The 19,860-nt window shown below is 51.0% G+C and overlaps 1 protein-coding gene across 1 annotated transcript; it reads right to left on the bottom strand.

The window, feature by feature from the left end:
* Positions 1 to 331: 331 nt before the first annotated feature.
* Positions 332 to 18,095, bottom strand: LOC121460555. The gene is made up of 15 exons (XM_041671023.1): positions 17,986 to 18,095; positions 16,665 to 16,881; positions 15,120 to 15,224; positions 14,020 to 14,151; positions 13,283 to 13,367; positions 13,137 to 13,200; positions 12,647 to 12,732; positions 11,863 to 12,045; positions 9,353 to 9,406; positions 8,405 to 8,557; positions 7,238 to 7,305; positions 7,042 to 7,087; positions 4,834 to 4,897; positions 2,377 to 2,456; positions 332 to 383 (listed from the first exon to the last, which is right to left on the bottom strand). Exons 1-15 carry the CDS (start codon positions 18,092 to 18,094, stop codon positions 354 to 356), a joined length of 1,476 nt encoding a protein of 491 aa, XP_041526957.1. The 5' UTR covers position 18,095; the 3' UTR covers positions 332 to 353.
* Positions 18,096 to 19,860: the final 1,765 nt, after the last annotated feature.

Genomic DNA, 19,860 nt, shown 5'->3' on the forward strand with positions numbered 1-19,860 from the left:
TCACTTTGTAACTTAGGCTGGCCCAAACACGTGACAGTTCCTCTACCTCAGCCTCCCACATTCTGGGCTGACAGGTGTGAACCACCATTCCCAGTCTTTCCTTCCACCGGGGACAGAACACAGAGCACTTTCCTGAAGGTTTCCAGGAGAACTAGAGTGGGGAAGGATGCCTTTCATCTAAACCCTTCAAGGTCGCTTCCCTACTGTCAGGAAACATAGCAAACTCAGACCCAGACCCACAGAGGAAACATCTTTATTACAGCTGAGAACTCCATTGGGACTGAAGCGGATCATGGACTTTGGGGTCTTGAGCACATGCAGCTGGGGGCAGGGACTGGTCCTCTGCAGAGCAGCTACTCGGGAATGGTCAGTAGTATGTAATTCTGTGGACAGAGCAGAGAGTGCTTTCCCAGGGTTGCTCCTGACACACCAGAGGGGCCCACACCTGTGACTAAGAAAGGAGAGCCAGGGACTGAGTGGATGAGGGTGCAGAGCAGAGAGGAAGACGAGGTCTTGGGAGCATTTATGAGGACAGGCACACTAGACTTTGGAGTGTTTTCTGAGGTATATTGACTAGGGAACGAAGGATGATGAGGGCTGGAAGAACAAGCAGGGCAGCCCTGGAAGGGTGTGTGTTGTACACTGCTCAGCTCCAGGTGACTTTTTTCTTTAAACAACGGTCTGCATGGTGTGCTCTGTAACCTGCACCTGAAGAATGGTGCAAGGCAGCCGAGAAGCAGATCAGCAAGTGTGCCTTGCTTCTCACAGGTCTGGTCATGAGACAGGGCTTCGGTGCCTAGAAGGTGCTGGCTGTGACCGACCTGATGCTCCAGGGCTGGTGGCATTGTTTTTAGGACAGTCACAAACCTGAATGATCTGGATGTGTTCCTCCAGACCTACTCAAGTAAGGGCTTCTCTGGACTCTCTAAGGCCCCTAGGCAGAAGCAGCAGTGGTGGGGAATGGGGAGTGGAAGACACTGACTGGCCATTGAGGCAACGCCTGCTGTGGCTCCCACCTCAGGTTCTTGAAGGCAGACTTCTGCAGTCAGGAATGGGGATGGGAGGCTCAGGGTCTAAGCTGGGATCCTAAAAGCTCAAGGTCATTTGCCTTTTTTTTTTTTTTTGGTTTTTTGAGACAGGGTTTCTCTTTGGAGCCTGTCCTGGAACTAGCTCTGTAGACCAGGCTGGTCTTGAACTCACAGAGATCCGCCTGCCTCTGCCTCCCGAGTGCTGGGATTAAAGGTGTGTGCCACCACCGCCCTGCCCTTCCTTTCTTTTTGACACAGAGTCCCATTATGTAGTCCAGTCTGACCTGGAACTCAGATCATCCTGGCTCCATCTCCTGAGTGCCGGGATTACAAGTATGTGCCACAACCTTGGTAATCATCTCAAGGGGAGGGAAGAAATGAAGAGTGTGTCTGAGCCCTGCCCTTCTTACCAACCTCCTTCCCCATTTCCCAAGATCCCTGTCTCTGTCTCAGTGTCTCTGTCTTCCCCCGGCCCAAATCTGGAGTTTATTATGGTCATGTTCAGCTTTCAGAAGGCATTTCATTCTGAGAGATGTGTTCTGTTAGCTGTGAGATTGTATTTCTGTCTGCCTTCCAACTTGTTCTTCTGAAACCTCCTTTAAATATTTCTTTCATCTTTCAAAAAGATATTTTTATTTTGTTTTCATATTTGTGTATGTTTGTATGTCTGTGAGTGTATGCCATGTGTGTGCAGGTACCAGTGGAAACCAGAAGTGGGCATCAGGTCCCCTGGGGCTGGAGTACCAGGCTGTTGTGAGCCTGCTCTGGCTTTGGGTGCTGGGAAGAGCAGCAACACTCTTCACCACTGAGCCCACATCCCTAGAACTTAACATAATGAACTTTCCCCCTTTGGGAGCCAGGGCAGGAAGTAGGACAGGCCTGGGAGCAGATCCCCAGGCAGCACCTCAGAGGCTAAGCTTATCCTTGCTTCCTGCCCCTGGTGTTTGCAGAGTGCGGGCACTGGGCACAACAGTACTGTCTGGGAACCAGGACACCTCAGTTCTAGGGAGGTGGATGGTCCTATCTAAGATATAGACTTGGAGGTCAGATAAAGACTCCTGCTTTGACACCCTGGCCCTGCTTTTCTGCCTTTCTGAGCCTTGAGTTTCCTCTCAGTCAAAGAGGGGAGAATAGTCTGTGTAAGGGGAGGTGTTCTTGACGAGCCCTGAGTTCTGGCTTCCTGAGTGGCTCAGGCCCCCAAGGTCTCTGTCACTTTATAGCAGGTGTCGCATCCAGCATGGTTGTGAGGTAGAGGTAACATGAGAGGCAGAAAGCCTGGAGCGGCCTCAGCTTCTGATTCCAACTCATTAGCTGAGCATCTTGGGGAGACCCCTCCCTCTGCACCTACCTCAGAGAAGTCCACTTGGGCCTTGCTGAAGGAGATGCCCTTGATCTTGGGCAGTGGGAGGCCATGCTCTCTGAGCCACTCTGCAAGAGGAAGGCAGGAAGGAGCTCAGGGCCTGGGGGGCAGGGCTGTCTGGCAGATGTGCTTGGGAGACTCTGGGTGGCTAACCTCCACAGCCCCTGCTAGGGGACCTTCTGTACCTTAATCCCCCTTGTCCAGGCAGTCCTGACAGCAAGCAGCCTAGCGAAAGGAGACGTTACTAGAGGAGTACAACTTTCAACATTTCCTTGTGACATTGTCATCTACAAACGTGTTGGGACACACATGTCCTGTGAGCCACAGGTTGGATCACCTCCCCACACCTTTACTTACACCTGTCTTTTAAAGGAACACTTACTAAGTATGTCCCAGACCTGTGAACACATTGTTAGGAAGCTGTCCTGTGTGGTGTTCAAGGGAGATTCAATTTGATGAAGATTGAAGGTTTCCTGCGAATCTGCTCAGGAAATGCATTTTATCTAATTCTCTCTCTCACTCATCTTAAAATGAGCTGACATGTTGGCAGAAATGACACATCTTACAAATAGGTGAGACAGGGGACAGAATCAACTGAAAACGCTAGACATGGGCTCTGTCAGACACGATCAGATATGTTTGCTCCCCAAATAGCTGCAAACTAAGCCTCAAATCAGTAAATTTATAGAGCTGGTCGGTTTGCTGTCAGTGCTTCTGGCAACTATTTGGCTAGCTGATTTTCATAAATGGAATTGTGAAAAACTGAGGGCCTGGCATGGCCTCTTCCTCTGCCCACCACCCTGTGTTGAGCAGTCTTTCCCCACCCCATTTCTCCCAGCCACTCTGGACTTGGAGAGATCTTGCATACTCTTGCTGGCCGAATGGTCACTTGGAAGTCAGGTGTGGGGTGGATGGAGGAGGAAGAGCCCATGCGTGTGTTCTCCTATTTGCCCTCAGACCTCACTGGGTCCCCAGCCTGAAGACTCCTCCTGCTAGGACTCTTCCATGGGACTTGCCCAAGTCTCCCCACTGTGGTTTCTTCTCTCAAGTTGTTTCTTACAGCCCTCCTGGGTTTCTGCAATGGCTGCACACTGCCCTTTTCTCCTCTGGGTGGGGTTGCAGTATGAACAGTATTCCATGGCATTTCAGAAAGTTCCTAGCCTGGTGTTTAGACCTTGTATGACCATACCAACTTCTGGGCCTGACCCACTTCCTGGGTTGTTTTTTTGACCCTTGTGGTGTTCCAGGGTGTGACACAAAAGCGTTGAATGAGAGCCTGTGGTGGACACAGAAAGAGCGGGCCCTAACTCCCCAGCCCCTCGCAGTTGAATTCTTGCCTGTCTGTCCTCTCCGACTGCACTGCTGGACCTTCTACTGCCACCTGCTTTGTGCCCAGCTTTTTGAACAGATTTGCTCACTTCATGCCCAGAACCTTCCCTGGCCACCGTAGTTCCTCAGGACGGAAGCCTGGCCAGCGTTTGAACCTCTGACAACTTCTCAAAGCAATTGCTCTCCTAATGTGACTCAGAGCACAAAGACCCTCAATTGAGAAAGCAAGAAGTCAGGACTCTAGACTCAGCTTGGCCAGAGATGTGCTGGGTCACTTTGGACAAGTCACCTAACCACTCTGGATCTGTGGAGGGGCCCATCTGAAAGATGAAAAGTCCTAGCTGGATAATCTCCCAGAGTCAGTGGGGCCAGGCTGCACATCCTATGGTGTGAGTCACTGGACAGAATGCTAGGGACACAATGAGAAACATGAGGACTGGTGTCCGTGGGAAGCTGACCATGCAATGGGGCACAGGCACTGACCAGGTAACCATGGGGATGGGCACACACCCTGCCAAAGGAACGGCCAAGCCAGGAAGCCCAGTGCTATGGATTGCCCCTTCCTCTTCCTAACTCACCTCCCCAAGTGTCTACAGTGCCTTGTCTCAGCATCTGAAGAACTCAGGGTAAGACAGGGAGTTTTGGAAAATTCTGGGTTCCCGATAGCTAGGGGGAAGGTGATGTGTTGTGACATTTAGCTTTCAGCAGTCTAGCAGGTTCCGATGCCTACCCTGCTGATCATGTTTACAGTGTGAGCTGCCCACTTTAGCCATCCTTCTGATTGGCCTCAGCCCATCTAGCATTCCACTCGGGACCATTGACTGCTGGCCCTGTAGTTGCTGAGGCTGAGTGGCCCCTCCCCTCTGAGGGCCCCTTCCTGTGACTTTACACCCTCCCTGCAGCTGCTCATCTGGCCAACTGTCCGTGCTCTGAGCTTGCATCTGCATTAGTGTCCTCTACAACTGCATCTGAAAGCTTGGGTGTCTACTGCCTCCTGCTTTGCCTAGGGGCCAGTCACAAGTCTGACAGCTGTTTGCAGCTCCTGTGGACAGGTCTGGTGCTGCCTCCAGCCATGTATGTGATGTGTGGCTGACAGAGAGGTTCAGTGAGACTCACTGTTATGGTGAGGCAGGAACCGTCTCTTCAGGACCGTCAAGAGCAAGGCCTTCAGATGCTCTTCCTGCAGCGGGGAAACAGCATACAATTCAGTTCCTCTGGCTTGGCGCATCCCAGCCCAGGATGGGGAAACTATTATACAGATGCCACATAGTTTCTGGAGAAGTCCTATAGATACCGCCTTAAAAAATACCCCAAGTCTTCCTATGTGGGCTAGGCTGGCATTGAACACACTATCCTCCTGCCTTAGCTTCCCTAGTGCTGGGATTACAGGTGCCACCGCATCTATCCACATGCCACTTTTGAAGGACCTTGGAGGCTTTGGGTCAGATTAGTGAAGGGTCAGGCAACACTGAGGGGCCCAAGAAGGAGACACCTCCCCCACCAGCCATGTACGATCTCTGCTGGGAAGGAAACAGATGGGTCTATGGAACACAGGGCACAGCGTCTCAGAGACCAACTTTAGGTCAGTGTGAGAGACCACCTTCTAGTATTGAGAGCTGCTGACAGAGGGATACGTTGAAACAGCAAGCCTCCCATCCCTAGGAGTGTGCAAGGGTGCTTGATCGGGACTGTCCGGACTCCTGCTTTTTTTCAGGTGGGAGGCTACTGTTATTACTACACACATGTTTTACATGTCCTTGGTGTGGGTGGCTTATACAATATATAAATTGTCACCCTGGTCTCATGGGTGTCCTGTGATATGTCACAGACGAGATTCCAGATTGGAGAAAAAGAATCTTAGTGCCTTTGATGCAGATTCTAAGCAAGTGAAAACCATGTGACAAGGACCATAATATTCTGTAGGGTAGGCCTGGGTTCCAGTCCCAGTGAACTCTCCCTACAGTGTTTCTTGGTCCATATATTTACTCAGCCCCACCTCCCTATGACTCTTCTCTTTTAAGGCTGGAGTCTGTGACATACAGGCCTACAGAGAGGACCTATGGGGAGAGAGCCTATTGTGGCACCCTTCTTCCCAAGCAGTGGCAGGATCAACCCTTGGGGAAGAGGTACAGTTACATTAGCAATGGATTGAGCTCAGGGCTGAAGGCTAGTAGGTTCAGCCATGTTGTACAGCTCCCTGCACCCCTGTGATTAACATGTAGAACACAACTGGCCCTTAAAAAGCTTGCCCCATTCTAGATGACTCCCCAGTTCCTTCCCCTTCTTTGACCTGCTGGGAATCCTGTTGATTAGGACCACCTTCAAAGATGGCAGTCCCTGACTCTTGTGTGCTGGGCCACCACTACCACCTCCTGGGAACCTTGTCTACTCTCTGCTGGCTACACCCTGCTGTGACCCCATTGCCTTCTTTTCCCCATCCACCCTCTGCTGGCTACACCCTGCTGTGGCTCCATTGCCTTCTCTTGGTGCTGCTTCTCCTCTGCTTACATTCTCTCAACGAGGCTTCCATCTCAGTCTGAGGAAAAGTCACCCCAGTATGAGCCCAGTAGGACCTGCCTTGCCCCTCTTGGGTCTTGCACTTTGCTCCAGAGCCCTGGCTCTTCCTTGAACCCATGGGGACATATTTAGTCTTGGGTCTTCAGCTCACTTCTTCCCTGATGTCTCCCCACTTCTGCTTTGAGTTTTTGTTTAAAAGCCACCTCAATACACCCCCCAACTCCCTTTTTAAAATAGATGATTTTTTTTTATTTTATGTACATTGGTGTTTTATCTGTATGTATGTTTGTGTGAGGGTGTTGGATCCCCTGGAACTGGAGTTACAAACAGTTGTGATTGGATGCTGGAAATTGCAGTGCTCTTAACCGCTGAGCCATTTCTCTAGCCCCAAACTCCTTTCTAATGTTGCTGATCCTCACATTGACTCCACTTCTTCATGGTGCTATCACCTGACTCCGTGCTGTACAGTTTGCTTTGCTGAGGTTTATATGGTCTTATGGCTGCTAGCCTGTGAGGGGTGGGGACCTTTGTGTTGATACCTGACTCCTCTGTGTACCTGGGGCAAGGCTAGGCACATAGTAGGTACTCAATTAATATCTGTTATATATATGCGAAAGGATGAAACAGACAAGCCAGAGCCTCAGAGGCCACACCCTACCCCAGCAGGAGTCGGGGGCTCCAGGGTGAGATGAGATTAGGGACAGAGTAGGACTCAGGCTTTCCCCGTGTCACTGTGTCAGTGACTTGGGAGTATTTACACTGCATTGATGGATCTTTTAAGACACAAGGCTGAAGAAAGGGACTCACCTGCTTCTCAATGATGGTGGGGTAGGAACCCAAGGTGACCACAGTGCTGCCAGAAGAAAGAGAGTAAGTCGGTGAGTGATCTGGGAGTCTAAGTACCTGCCCTGCCCTGGGCACAGAGGGGGCTGCCATCCCCAACTATCCCTTTCTCTTCACCCCTCACTCCCAACTGTCTATTTCCCAAATCAAAACCTGTTACCTGTGTGGCATGAACTGGAGTTTTAGTTTCTGACTTCTTGTGGAGAACGCAGCTTTGGAGAGGAGTTGCTGAGATGGATTGAAAGCAGACAGGCAGGGAAGAGCTGGAGCCATTTCCTACAGAGCTCCCCACCCCTACCAACCCATCCAGTCCCAACCCTAGGCCCAGCCCATGAACTTGGCTTCTGTCCCATGGTCCTCATCCTGTACCCATGCCACTGTCTCTCCCACACTATGCCTATATGGCCTCACTGGGGGGGGGGGGCAACTCTGGTGGGACAGGACACTCATGAAAGGCAGAGGAGCCAGGCCTGAACATGAGGTAGGCTCAATGGAAAGGTCTTTATTCTGGAATTGTTTCTGGAAGCCAGTAGGCTCCTTTCCTGTGTACATGTTGGGTTGAACCTAGGGCCTCGTACTAGGCTAGGGCTCTATCAATGAGCAACAGGCCTAACTGACAACATCATCATCACCACCACCACCATCATCATCATCATCATCACCATTTTATTTAAAATTGATTCTTGCTATGTTGCCCAAGTTGGTCTCAGACTCCTGGACTCAACGATCCCTCTGCCTCAGCTTCTCCCTGGTTGAGATTACAGCATGCACCATCACAGCTAGCTCCCCTTAGTTTTGTGGGGTGTAGATAGTCCTCTAATTCATATGGACAGGTTCAGCGCTCTTCACTTCCAGAGAGCGATAACTAACTCTTGTTTGTACAGTGATGCCATCTAAGATCCAAGGACCCTGTTGCCGCCTTAGGATGCCACCCAGCACACCTGTGGCAGAGTACTTTTCTGCTTTCTCTCCCAAGGCACTTTTCAATTCTGAGATCAGGGATTCAGAATTGAGCCATTGGAATTTGGAGGGGCTGCGTTTCCCAGAATCCTCCCCACAATGATTGGTATGGTCGCTTTGTAACTCAGCCATCCCTAGGGAAGTTCTTTGAAAGCCCTAGCTGCACCCTACAAGAGGGTCTGGAGCCAGAACATCTTCATGTCTGAGGAGGTCTTCAGTGAGTATAGATACTAGTATGTGGATGTCAGCAGTGGGCACAGCTGCCCACATGTAGACCATTGGCAGAGGGTGGTAGGATTGGTCATAGCCATCCCATCCCTGCCCTCAGCCTGCAGACTGGGAACCAAATCCCTGCAGTTTCTCTCACCCAGGCAATTGCACCAGAGGAGGCATTGTTGGTCCCCTGAAGCATCAGTAAGCCCTGCTGGGTAACTGTGGCCCCGAAGTCATCAAGGAGGACAGTGGGGGGATCCAGAGCGCTGATAATCAGTCCTGGGCTCCCTCTGGTCAGATTATACACCTGAATGAAGTTAAAGCAGGGATGATAGAGGGAGGGTTAGAGATAGTTTTCCCTGGCCCTGGCTTGGGAGGGTGGGAACAAGACCCTCTGATGAGGCAGGGGACTGGGTTTCTCTTCTTCTACAACATCTTGCTGTGTGGCTTAGGGGAAGTTACTTGGCTCCTCTGAACTTCTCTGAGGTTAGATTATATCCTTTGGTCCTGGGCATGCACAGTGCTGATTTTGGGAGTTATAGTCCTGGCTCTACCCCTGCAAGCTGTGTAGCCCGAAACAAAATTCTTAATCCCTCTGTGCTTTCCATTTTCATTCTTGTAAAATAAAGGTAAGAATTGTGCCCACTCCACAAAGTCGTGTGGCTTAAACGGGCTAATGGATGTGCTGTGCTCAAAGGACATTAGCACCTACAATGCTACAGGCTTCTCTGCTGTAGTTGTTTGTCCATTCGGTGAACACAGAAGAGCTCTCGGAGAGGTCAGTGAGTTCATGTCCTAGAGCAGAGACTAGGTTCAAACCTTGCTCTTCCAGGTCCTCAGCAGTGCTTCCTTCATGTCCCTGAGCCCTGCCTTGCTGTTACCTGGGTGAGCCTTAGCAGGGCGGGACATGCTTAGTGTGAACACTGACCGCCCATGGTCATAGTCACTGTCTTGACTGCTTCCCTGTTTTACATCCCTGATGCTGTAAAGGGCTGCAGTGACTTCTGGAGTCCACAGCAGAAAAATGGAACATGTCTTCAAAACCTTTCTGTCCACACTGCCTAGCCCAGGGCTCTGGAGGAGGGGCAGGCACCATACCTACCTCTGGCCTGGGCGTCGGGGCAATCAAGGACAACAGCTCCCACAGGCCAGTTTCCTAGAAAGGTAAAGACCAAGTCAGCTGTGGAGTCCTGCCGGTGTTTTCTGAGCAAACTGGGGTCTCAGGGAGATGGCTGCCTCTACTTGGTACACTGTCGGCACAAGTCAGCCTCAGCTCAGGGCCAGTCATGTGTCTGGCTTCCCAGAGCCACTTATCTGAAAAGGTTAACTTTTGGTGGTTTTGATCATTTTTAGTCTATCATTTTATTATACTTTTTTGAGCCAGGGTCTCGCTTGTCACGTATCAGTCTTGCCTCAAGCTCACTGTGTAATTGAACTCCTGATCCTCCCTACAAGTGCTGGGATTACAGGTGTACACAATGCCCGAGATCGAAGCCAGGGCTTTGCTCTGTTAGGGAAACACTACTCACTGAACCACACCCACAGCCTCTTAACTATGAAAGGCGCTGTAAAGACAGTGAGCTGAGAGGGTTTCGTAGGGAACATTTGCATGCTCGATTCCTGCTGTTGCTTTATCACACTCCTGCCCATCCATCTATGCTCTACTGATTTCCAGGGAGGCATTGGGACTGAACTCAGGGCCTCGCACGTGCTAAGCTCATCTTGACCTCTGAGCTACAGTGGATCCCTCCTCCATTGGTTTTCCAAAATCACAAATCATCACAGAGAAAGCTATAGAAATGTCTAAAGAATTTATCTTTCCTTTTCTCTCTGAATCCAATTCTCAGAGGTAACTATTGTTGACATTTTGAAGGATATCCAAACGAACTCTTTCTGCTCACATACAAACATGAACAGAGAGAAGCATTCTGGCCACATAGCCCTGTGCCTCGTTAGTGCCACTCAGTGCCAGGACCAACAGAGCAATCTTGTTCTTACAAAGCACGGTGGCTTAATTTACACTGCCTGTAGTCGCTGTAAATTTACTAGTTGCTTAGTGATAGGCCAGGAATCAACTTTGATTTTTCCTCTGTAGCAAACGAGGCTCTACAGGACACCCTGCAGATGTGTCTCTGTCCACCACTGTAAGAACTTCTTTAGACGTAGGGCTCAGTTCTAACTGTCTCAGAGCTGTTGTACCTGTGTGGGATACAGATGCGAGCAGTGGGAGACAGGAGACCTCATCTATAGCCAGTCCCTCTTACGGATGATATTGAACAGGCCACTTCCCCAGTCTGGGCCCTCATTTGCGTAACTATTCAAAATGACATTCTTTGTGCAATGCATCTTTCTGGATGGGGCATGTCTTACTTGTGGTGTCATGTGGGCACTTGAAAAGTTTTTACATTTTGGAGCATTTGAATTTCAGATCTGAGTTACAGATGCTCAACATATGTATGTACACACACATATATGCACTTTACATAATCATTTTATATACATATGAAATTATATATAAAGTAAGAATGAGTGTTTTGAAAGAATAAAAGAAGAGAGAGAGAGAGAGAGAGAGAGAGAGAGAGAGAGAGAGAGGCCACACTTTCTTCCATCTTTAGATGCAGCAGTCTTGAAGGGGCAGTGTGAGGAGATGACATTAATACCGAGACTCCCAGGGAGAGAATGATGTTCCAGGCAGAGAGCCCTGAGCTGGGAATCAGTGCAGCCCGAGTGGCTAGAAGGCAGGGAGTAGAGAGACAGAGCTAGAGAGAGACCCACACAGAGGAGCCTGGCCTTTACCCTGGGATAGGGAGAAGCTGCTGCGGCTTTTGAACAGGGACATAGGATGCCTTGCTCATTGTTCCCATCAGCCCTGGGAAGCACTAATTCTCCTTGACCTGTGTGTGCCTCCTCACCACTGCAGAGGCCAGCCTCAGGTCTGCCTTCCCTAGTGACAGTATGCAGCTGGCCTTCTGGCTGCCCTGATTGCTTTAAGCAAAGCTGGCTAGTTATTTATTCTAAGAATGGACTGTTAGAACCTGGCCTCTGCCAGGCTACACACGGTACTTACAGTGGCTTCCTTTCACAGATCCCGGCAGGCATCTCTCCATCCTCAGATCCCACCTCTGCCAGGAAGGCTCTGAGCCTGTCTTCAGAGACTGCCATGTTGTTTCCCATTGTCTGTCTGTCTGTCTGTGGCATTATTAGTTCTTACTCCCCAGTAATCCATCTCAGTGTCCTCTGAACACCCACCCTCAAATCGTTTACTTACCATAATATTTTCTCGCTCAGTTTCCCATTCCCCTATGAGACTCTGATCCCTAAATGATAGGGGCCCTGTGCTCATAGGGCCAGCCCACAGAGTCTTTCATAAGTATCTGCTGTGTAAGAATGGGTATATGTTATAAAGAAAACAAGAAAGGCGTGTGCATGTTCCTCTTCTCAAATAAAGGGACTTTTGCGAAGGGTTTTGAAGGATAAATAGGAGCTATAAACAGGTTAGACCGGTCAAGTCCAGAGTGGGGAAGTGGCTTTTCTACTGGGCCTTGGCTCTTCCGTGTAAGAAACAGGACAGGAACATTCTGTCCCTCCATCTTGCCCATTTCCCACACTCACCGAGGAATTTTGGGCCTCCACGAAGATCTCCTGACTGGTGTACAGGCAGGACAGGATGTCATTGTAGATTTCGAGCCAAAAGGCAAAGTCTGCCATGCTGTCCTGGGCTAATGGTGGAAGGGGTGGGGGAACCACATGCCCCAGCCTCGAGGCCCGCTGGTGTGAGCCACAGGGAGCCACAAGCTTCAGAGAAATGGTGGAAAGAAGATGGTCAGTGGGGACAGGTCTCCTGGTGGATACCTGGTTCAGCTCACCTTGCTGACACAGCGGGCACAGTTCCATTTGAATTTACTAACAGCATCACCAGAAAGGAGCCATTATGGTCACTGTCTGACCATGAGGAAGCTGAGACCCAGAGAGGTGATGCTACTCACTCAAATCTCACAGGAGAAGAGGTAGAGCCTGGCTTCCTGGCCCCCATCAAGCTCCACTCATTCTCTGAACCCTGTCCCTCCTGGGCCCTCTTGTTCCTTCTACCTTCCATACAGAGAGACATCAAGGAGCAGTGGACAGGAGCTGGGCCATCCTCAGCCATTCTCTGTCCTCAGTTTTCCCATCTGACTCAGCTGCTTTCTTCTGGGTTTGACTCTCTCACTGGTCAGCAGCCTGTGGCCTCTCCATCCTCTTCCCTCTTTTGTTGACCATTCCCTTTCCTGATTCCTCGCTTTCCTGTCTTCCTCTTCCCCCTTTGCTCCCCACCCAGTGAGGCCCCATCTCCCTTTCTCTTCACCTGTCCACTCTCAGCAGGTTCCCCAAGGGCCTGTGGCAGTCTAGGGTTGCCTACCTGCACTTCCATCAGGATGGCTTCCTCTGTGAACTCTGTGCTGGTCACATAGTACTGGAAATCATCGGGACCCGAAATGATTGGAGCTATGGTGCAGAAATGAAACCTAACTCAGCCAGGGGTAGAGAGGGGAAGGATGCTGTGGGATGCAGGGAGAAATTCCTTCTCCTCTGCTCAGCCTTATGTTCCTTGATGGCTAGGCACATGGCCTCCTAGAACAAGGGACATTTATTGCATGCTGGCCTTGAGTCAGGTTGTTGATATTATTCTAACAGGCCTTATCTATGGGCCTTCCTTTGATCCTGTTTAACAGATAGGGAAACTGAGGCTCAGAGGGGAAGTGACATATGAAGGTTACAAGCCATATTGTCCCCTCCTTTTCCCCATTAGAAGGAATCCTCCCTGCAGGTAGGATTGTCCTGTCTCTGGGTATATTCCTACACACGGTGCTTGGCACATGGCAAGGGACAGTTGACCAGCAGCAACGTACGAAGAATGATGTGTAGCAGGTCTTCCAGCAGGAAGTTGAGGAGGTTTGTGGTCACAGGGCACACCTAGGAGGAAGGGAAGGGGGAGTCCCATTGGCATGGAGCCGAGGTAGTGGGCTCTCTTCGGGGCTACCCCCTCATGACTCACTATCTTCTGGAGGAGGAACGGCAGTGACTCGTCCAGGATCTCAGTCACCAGTTTCAGCAGCTGGTTTGGCAACAGAGTGTCTGCTCTAGGGGAGAGGTGACAGGGTAGGGTCAGCCATGCAGTGCACCAAAGGTGTGGGCAGGGAAGGGGCAGCTGAGCACCACTGAGGCAGGACAGCAGGACCTTTCCTTTCCCTGGCATTCCCACCTCCTCTCCATTTTCTTCTTCCTGCTTCCCTCTTCCAGTTTTCTTCATTATGTTCTGATTTGTATTCTCTCCTTCATAAAAGTCTTTGGGAATTTCACACAGGAAGTGACCCCACTGGCAATGGAAAGATCACGTCCTGCTTCCTGCAGGTTCTGGGTCATGTAAATAGATGAATGATTGATCCCTTGGGAGTCAGTTTCTGTGCTATGTAAGTGGGTTCTTACATCTCCTGCCTAGGACCATTCCATGTGGGTTGGGTACTGTCAGCAATGCAACCAAGGCTCCCAGAAGGCAGGATCTGGCTGGGACCCACTGTTAGGATTAGCTAGGCAGAGGTTGAGTCCTAACCATGACCTTCAGGGTGGAGGCAGGTGAGATGGACAGGTGGCAGGCACAGTTTGTGACTTTGAAGGAGAGGCAGCCCCAGCCCTGGGTTTCAGAGACGGACCACTGAGGAAAGGGCTGGGCCAGTGCAGGAAGAGCAGCCATCTGCCACCCCCAGGGTAGGCTCAGAAGCATCAGGTACTCACTGCTTCATGATCTCAATGTTGAGGCTTCCAGGTGGTGTCTGGCACTCCTCGAAGGCCACCTGGGTCTTGTTCCCTATCTGTTCTAGCCGTACTCCAATGCGTATGTTCTTGATGACTTCCAGCCGCAGGATCCTGTAGGGACAGTGTGTCTGGACAGGCTCCCAGCCAGACTCCAAGGTTGAGCCCAGAAGTCATGAGCTGGCTGATGTTGCTACCTGCAGGCTTGCATTAGGAACTAAGAGAGTGCTTTAAAATGTAGAATCTTCTGGCAGACCGGGCAGCATTGAGCCAGCGTCCTCATAGGGCAAGAAACGCCTACACTGAGTGTGACCTTGAGATGGGACACACGTTCACCTAGTCACCAAGGTCCATGGGTCATGAATCTTACTATTGCAACACTATCCTAACCAAGGCAATGATATATTCCTCAGGGAGCAGAGGCACATTTCTCGGGGCCCCTCGACTCTGTCGTAGTGTTTCCTTGGGCTTACATCTCTCATGCAAGCACTAACTAAGGGTCCTGGTTAGCTTGCAACTAAGCAGATTCATTCCAGGGGGAGTGGTCATAGAATGTTCCATTATTAAGTGGTAAAGTCACACCAAAAGGGCATATTCACTAGAAAGGCAGGAGCTGGCATATTTCCAAAGAGCATTGTGACTCCCCTCCTTCACAAGCTAGCATGAGTCTGTATCGCTGCCATTGCTGGTGGCCACAAGTACAGCCACTCACGGTTCAGAGCTGTGCAGGTGGGCACTTGGCCTGCTGTAGCAGGGAACTGGAATTATCCCTGGTTATAGACTCATGCCTGGGGAGTGGATACTCTTGCTTCAGCTTCCCAGCCCAGGAATCCCAGGGCCCTCCCAGACGGCCCCATTAGTGCCAGTGTGCCCACATGTGCAGACAGCACGGTAGAGGCCCTCGCTGCAGATTCACTGTATGATCCTGGGCGGGGCTCTTCCCCATTCTATGCCTCAGTTTCCCCGTAAGTCAGTTATTGATTGAAGCATGCCCAAGTGGAAAGGACTTGTGATCCTTGTGGTGGCTTTTGTTGGTCTTGCTTCCCGGCAGCATGCAGGAAGGAAGTACTGTAGGCACTTACTCCAGGAGCGAGAGGTACAGTTTGCAGCGCAGTGTAATCTGCAGCAGGCTGTCACTTAAAATTTCCAGGGTGACTTCCGGTCCCTTGGCGTCTTCTATGACCAACCTATGGGAGGCATAGGGGTGATGTGTCTGGCTCCACGCATGTCTGGAGAAGCTAGAATGGGAGCTGACATCAGGAGAAGTGGAGGCAGCTTTGGGATAGCCTGTCCTTGCCTGCTGGCCTGCTAGAGACCACAGAACTCAGCTTCTAGTCTCTAAGCATTGAGAATCTTACCCTTCTCTGAGTCAGCCTCTAAAAAAACAGGAATTATGGCATAAGTCTATGCACACACAGCCATCTGAATCCTAGTATAAGCCTCTGGGACCGAGGCTGTGGCTCAGTGGGAGAAGCCTTGCCTAACATAAATGTGATCTTGGGATTGATCTCTAGGTATAGGAAACAAGCCTCCATGAGCTTCTCAAAACAAAAGTCAGCAGGCAAAAGCATGGAGAAGCAGCCCCTCTGCTATCCATGAAGGATCTATGGGCTCTCCTGAGCACTTTTCTCCCTTCTGAGGCCTCAGGTGCCTCCCATCCCTGGGCTCTGAGGGGTCAAGGTTGCATTATTGACACCAGTGTCAGCTGGTGATTCCCCTGAAGCCACCGAGTCAGGCAGCAGTGCGTTCTATCACAGGGGAAACCTGGCCACCAGCATGGAGCCTTCTGGAGGTTCTTTTTTCTCTGTTTCAAACAAGGTTTCATACAGCCTGGGCTAGTCTCATATGTAGCTAAGGATGAAACTTCTGATGCTCTTGCCCAGCCTGGAGGATATTTTTAGGATCAGACCATGTGGTCTTTTCCTTCTTCCTTCCCAAGCCATGTCCTGGGCTAGGGATAGGCTTATAGCCATGGCATGACTACCCAGGTGCGGTGGGGGAATCAGTAGACAGTACCAATACTTGGCATTGCTGGGGTTGTATTTGCCTATACTGCCTCCCAAGTCTCCCTGGATAGTTCTCCTTACACTATAATTCCATGGCTTCTCACTCCTTTTCACACCCACCGGAAAAACCCGTTTGGAGCCTGGGGTCTTAGGACCTACGGGTCTTTCCTTTCTCATGTTGGGAGGGACTCCTGCTTTCGGGGCCGAGCCTGTGGCTTCCTTGAGGAAGACTTGGTCCCAGGCTACGTCAGCACCAGTCCTTTAGGCAGTTTCTTGTTTGGGTAGGAGGCTCCAACCGGGGCTTTCACGGGCTGAGCAGATAGCATGGTGGGACATCTGGGGACCTGCTAAGGGACTGGAGACCTGACTCAAATGTTCGGCAGGTGTGGCCAGATTTTCATTTTAAGGGAAATCAGTATTATGGGTTGCACTGCCTCCATGTTTATGGGGATTTGGAGAGGTCTGGAAAGGTAGCCACGTAGTAGGAGGAAACCAGCTTCATGCATTTGAGGCTGGGGAGATGCTGTCGACCCCAGGTCTCCCCCCCACCTCCGCTCCACTTGTCAGAGAAAAGCCTCCTGAGGGAGAAGAGTGGCAGAGGCTGCCTTGCTGGACACTCACCCAGCTGTCTCCAGTAACTTCTTCAGCTCAGGCATGGTCTTCCCGGAGAGCAGGTCCCCTACGAGCGACAAATCCAGCCCGCTCTTCTTCCTAACCAACTCCTTTCTGGCGAAGGGCAGGGTGTCCAGGACAGACACACCCTCACTTGGGGATCCAGTCACAGGCATCCTGATCAGACCCTTGAGGACCTGGTGCTTAGTGAATAGATCTGAAATGTCTGGGGGCAGAGCATCCCCTCAGGGTTCATTCATCCGTACAGCAGATACCCACAAGCACCCAGGCCCAGCTGGCAGACAAGACAGCCATCCAGCAAACACCCACAAGCACCCGGACCCAGCTGCAGGCAAGATAGCCGTCCAGCAAATACCCACCAGCACCTGGGCCCAGCTGCAGACAAGACAGCCATTCAGCAACAAGTTTTTAGGAGGAGACCCAAGCTCAGATCTCACTGTTTTGACCAGGTTGTTCTCAAAGTCCTAGGCTCAAGTCATTCTCCTGGTTCAGTCTCGCCTTGCTACCAAGTTGTGTGGGCAAGTCTTAGTCTGCTGAGCTCAGGAGGCAGTGCGGCTCCTGCTGCCCCAGAGTTGACATGTTAATTGGGGAGATAGACAAACTAGTAGTCAGGTCAGCAGGCACAGTATGTTTTGTTACAAAGAAAATGAAAGCGGGCTGAGTCAAAGCATGTCAAGTGAGGAGTACCTGCTTCAGACATGCTGGTCAGAGAGGGCCCTGTGCTGAAGAAGAGGACGAGTCTTGGGACAGACATCTCATGGAAGTGAAAGATCTCAATATGGAAGGTTCTAGGGAGAGCAGGTGAATTTCTGAACCAGATATTCAAGCTGGGACAAGTACCTCACAGACAAGAGGCAGGGAGAACAGCAGACAGACAGACAGATAGGCTGGCAGGTGTGTCTGGGCAAGGCCATTGGGGTTCTGTGGGAGCCCAGAAAGAGAGACTTAACTGCTACAGGGAGATCAGAAGAGGTTTCTGTAGGAGAGGAGCTAAGGGCTTTGTCTTCCAGGCCCGGGCAGAGTACACTACATTGAGAAGGAAAGAAAGGGGGAAGGATCCACACCAGCCAAGGAAGCAGCCATGATGCCCAGGTGGTGGATAGGGAAGGTGGGGGTGAAAAGTTATGGAGTTTTGAATGTCAGGGTAAGGACTACTCATGACAAGTAGAGTCCTTGCAAGTGTTAGAACCAAGGAGGGACAGTAGAGATGGCGGGTAAGTGGGAGGCCAGAGGAGGAGAAGCCCAGAGCTGTCCCCTGCTCTGCCTTCTTGGAGATCATGCCTCCCCAAGCTCATTCCTTGAGATTCACCTGTTTCCAGCTGGCTCTCACTGATCCGCAGGAGGAGAGGACTATGGGTCGTCCCTTGGGCTCGGTGTAGCAGCCGCCAGTACAACAGCAGTGTCCAGAGCAGCAGCATTCTCCTGTTAGGACCTGTGGCCATGGAAGTGAGAGCTTCTGTCCTCTCCAGGGGCCCGCGGCCCTGTGTCCCACTCTGTACCCCCACATCCATCCTTTTATGTCCTGCTCTGGGCCAGACTTGCCCATGGTGACAGAGTAAGAGGCAGAGCGCTTGGATCTGAACCCAGCGTGACTGGATGCTGAGAACGTCTGCTTTATTTCACCATGTGATAACGGGGTGCAGTCTGAGTATGTGGGGGCTGTCCTTTTTGTCCTTACCACTCCCTGAATGGAGCCTTCTAGAATCTCTCAGGCCTGTGTCACCAGCTTTCTTGAAGGATTGCTCTTATAGCCAAGCTCTGGAGCAAGGGGTGGGCACATGATGGGAAATGAAGGCCCCTGGCCAGGGCTTGGCACACTCAGGAGTTCTTCAGGGGAAGAGTCACTCCTCTTGGCTCTGTGTAGCCAGGGGCTTTTGGCCAAAATTGATAAAACCTGTTACTGAGGTGGGGGTTAGGGGGTAGGAGAGGTAAGCTCAGAATGTGGCCAGCAGACCCCAAGGAGGAAATGGGGCAGGCCTGGGCCCTTCCTGTTGGCACATCTTCAGTTCTTGTGAGGGGGGCAGAGGCTTCTAATGCCAGATGTGACTGGCATGGAGCCCGAGGGGGTGAGGATATGTGTGTGTGTGTGTGTGTGTGTGTGTGTGTGTCTGTCTGTCTGTCTTTGTGTGTGTGTGTGTAGCAGTTGAGGGGCAAAAATGAGGCTGACAGTGTCTATGGCCACCTTGCCACTGCTATTCCCATGTCTTTCTTATGTATGTTACCTGGGCTCTCATCTCATTTCTACCAAGGTGTGGTAACCAAAATTGCAAACAGGCCCTGGAATGGTTGCTTTCATTATACAGGAGCTAAGCAATGAAGACCAAGCCTTGTTCATTTTCTTCTAAGCCTCATTTAGAATATGATAAACACAGCACTCAGGAGGCGGAGTCAGGCAGATCTCTGTGAGTTCGAGGCCAGCCTGGTCTACAAGAGCTAGTTCTAGGACAGGAACCAAAAAGCTACAGAGAAACCCTGTCTCGAAAATCCAAAAAAAAAAAAAAAAAAAAAAAGAATATGATAAGCATACCTGTGGCTTTGGGGGGATGGTGAAGGTTACTGTGGCCACTCATACAGATGTGAGCATGGGCCTGGTGCACAGGAGGGGCTAACCAGCTGTTCTGACTATTTACATTCTATCCACGAGGGAGCTGAGCTCTCGAGGGGCAAGTGCCCCCATTAAGGTCAGGTAGCATGCCCAGGGAAAGCTGAGATTTGATGTCAGGGCCCAGAAAGGGCACTGAGATTTGGTGGCTCTACCACGGCAGTTCCAAGCCTGAGTTCTCTGCCACCTAGCTGTGCAGAGGCTCTGCCTTGTGGGGACCCAGCCTCTTGCTTCTGCATGCATCGAGCTGGGTGAGCGCAGCTCCTTCATTATTGGATGGTGTGGCCACCCCACGGCTACAGGACCATCTCCAATTGGGTGGTGTGGTCACCCCACGGCAGACAGGACCATCTCCAGTTGACTTAGGGTTTTCTCCTACACAACTGGGGCAGAAGCAGGACAGGTGTTAGCTCCATTTTTATTTTCTTTTTGTTTTAAACTTAGTCTTTGAGCACCCTTTCCTCCCTGAGCTCCAGCTCTCGCCTGGAGATTGTACTCTGACAGCCAGTACTGCCTCTTCCCAGATACTGCTCCTGTCTTCCTGTAAAGGCTTTTGTGTGACTGAAGGCTGTGTTTGGGTGT

The sequence above is a fragment of the Microtus oregoni genome, unplaced genomic scaffold, assembly GCF_018167655.1.
Source record: "Microtus oregoni isolate MIOR12 unplaced genomic scaffold, Mior012 000020F_ref0000438, whole genome shotgun sequence".
Classification (NCBI taxonomy): domain Eukaryota; kingdom Metazoa; phylum Chordata; class Mammalia; order Rodentia; family Cricetidae; genus Microtus; species Microtus oregoni.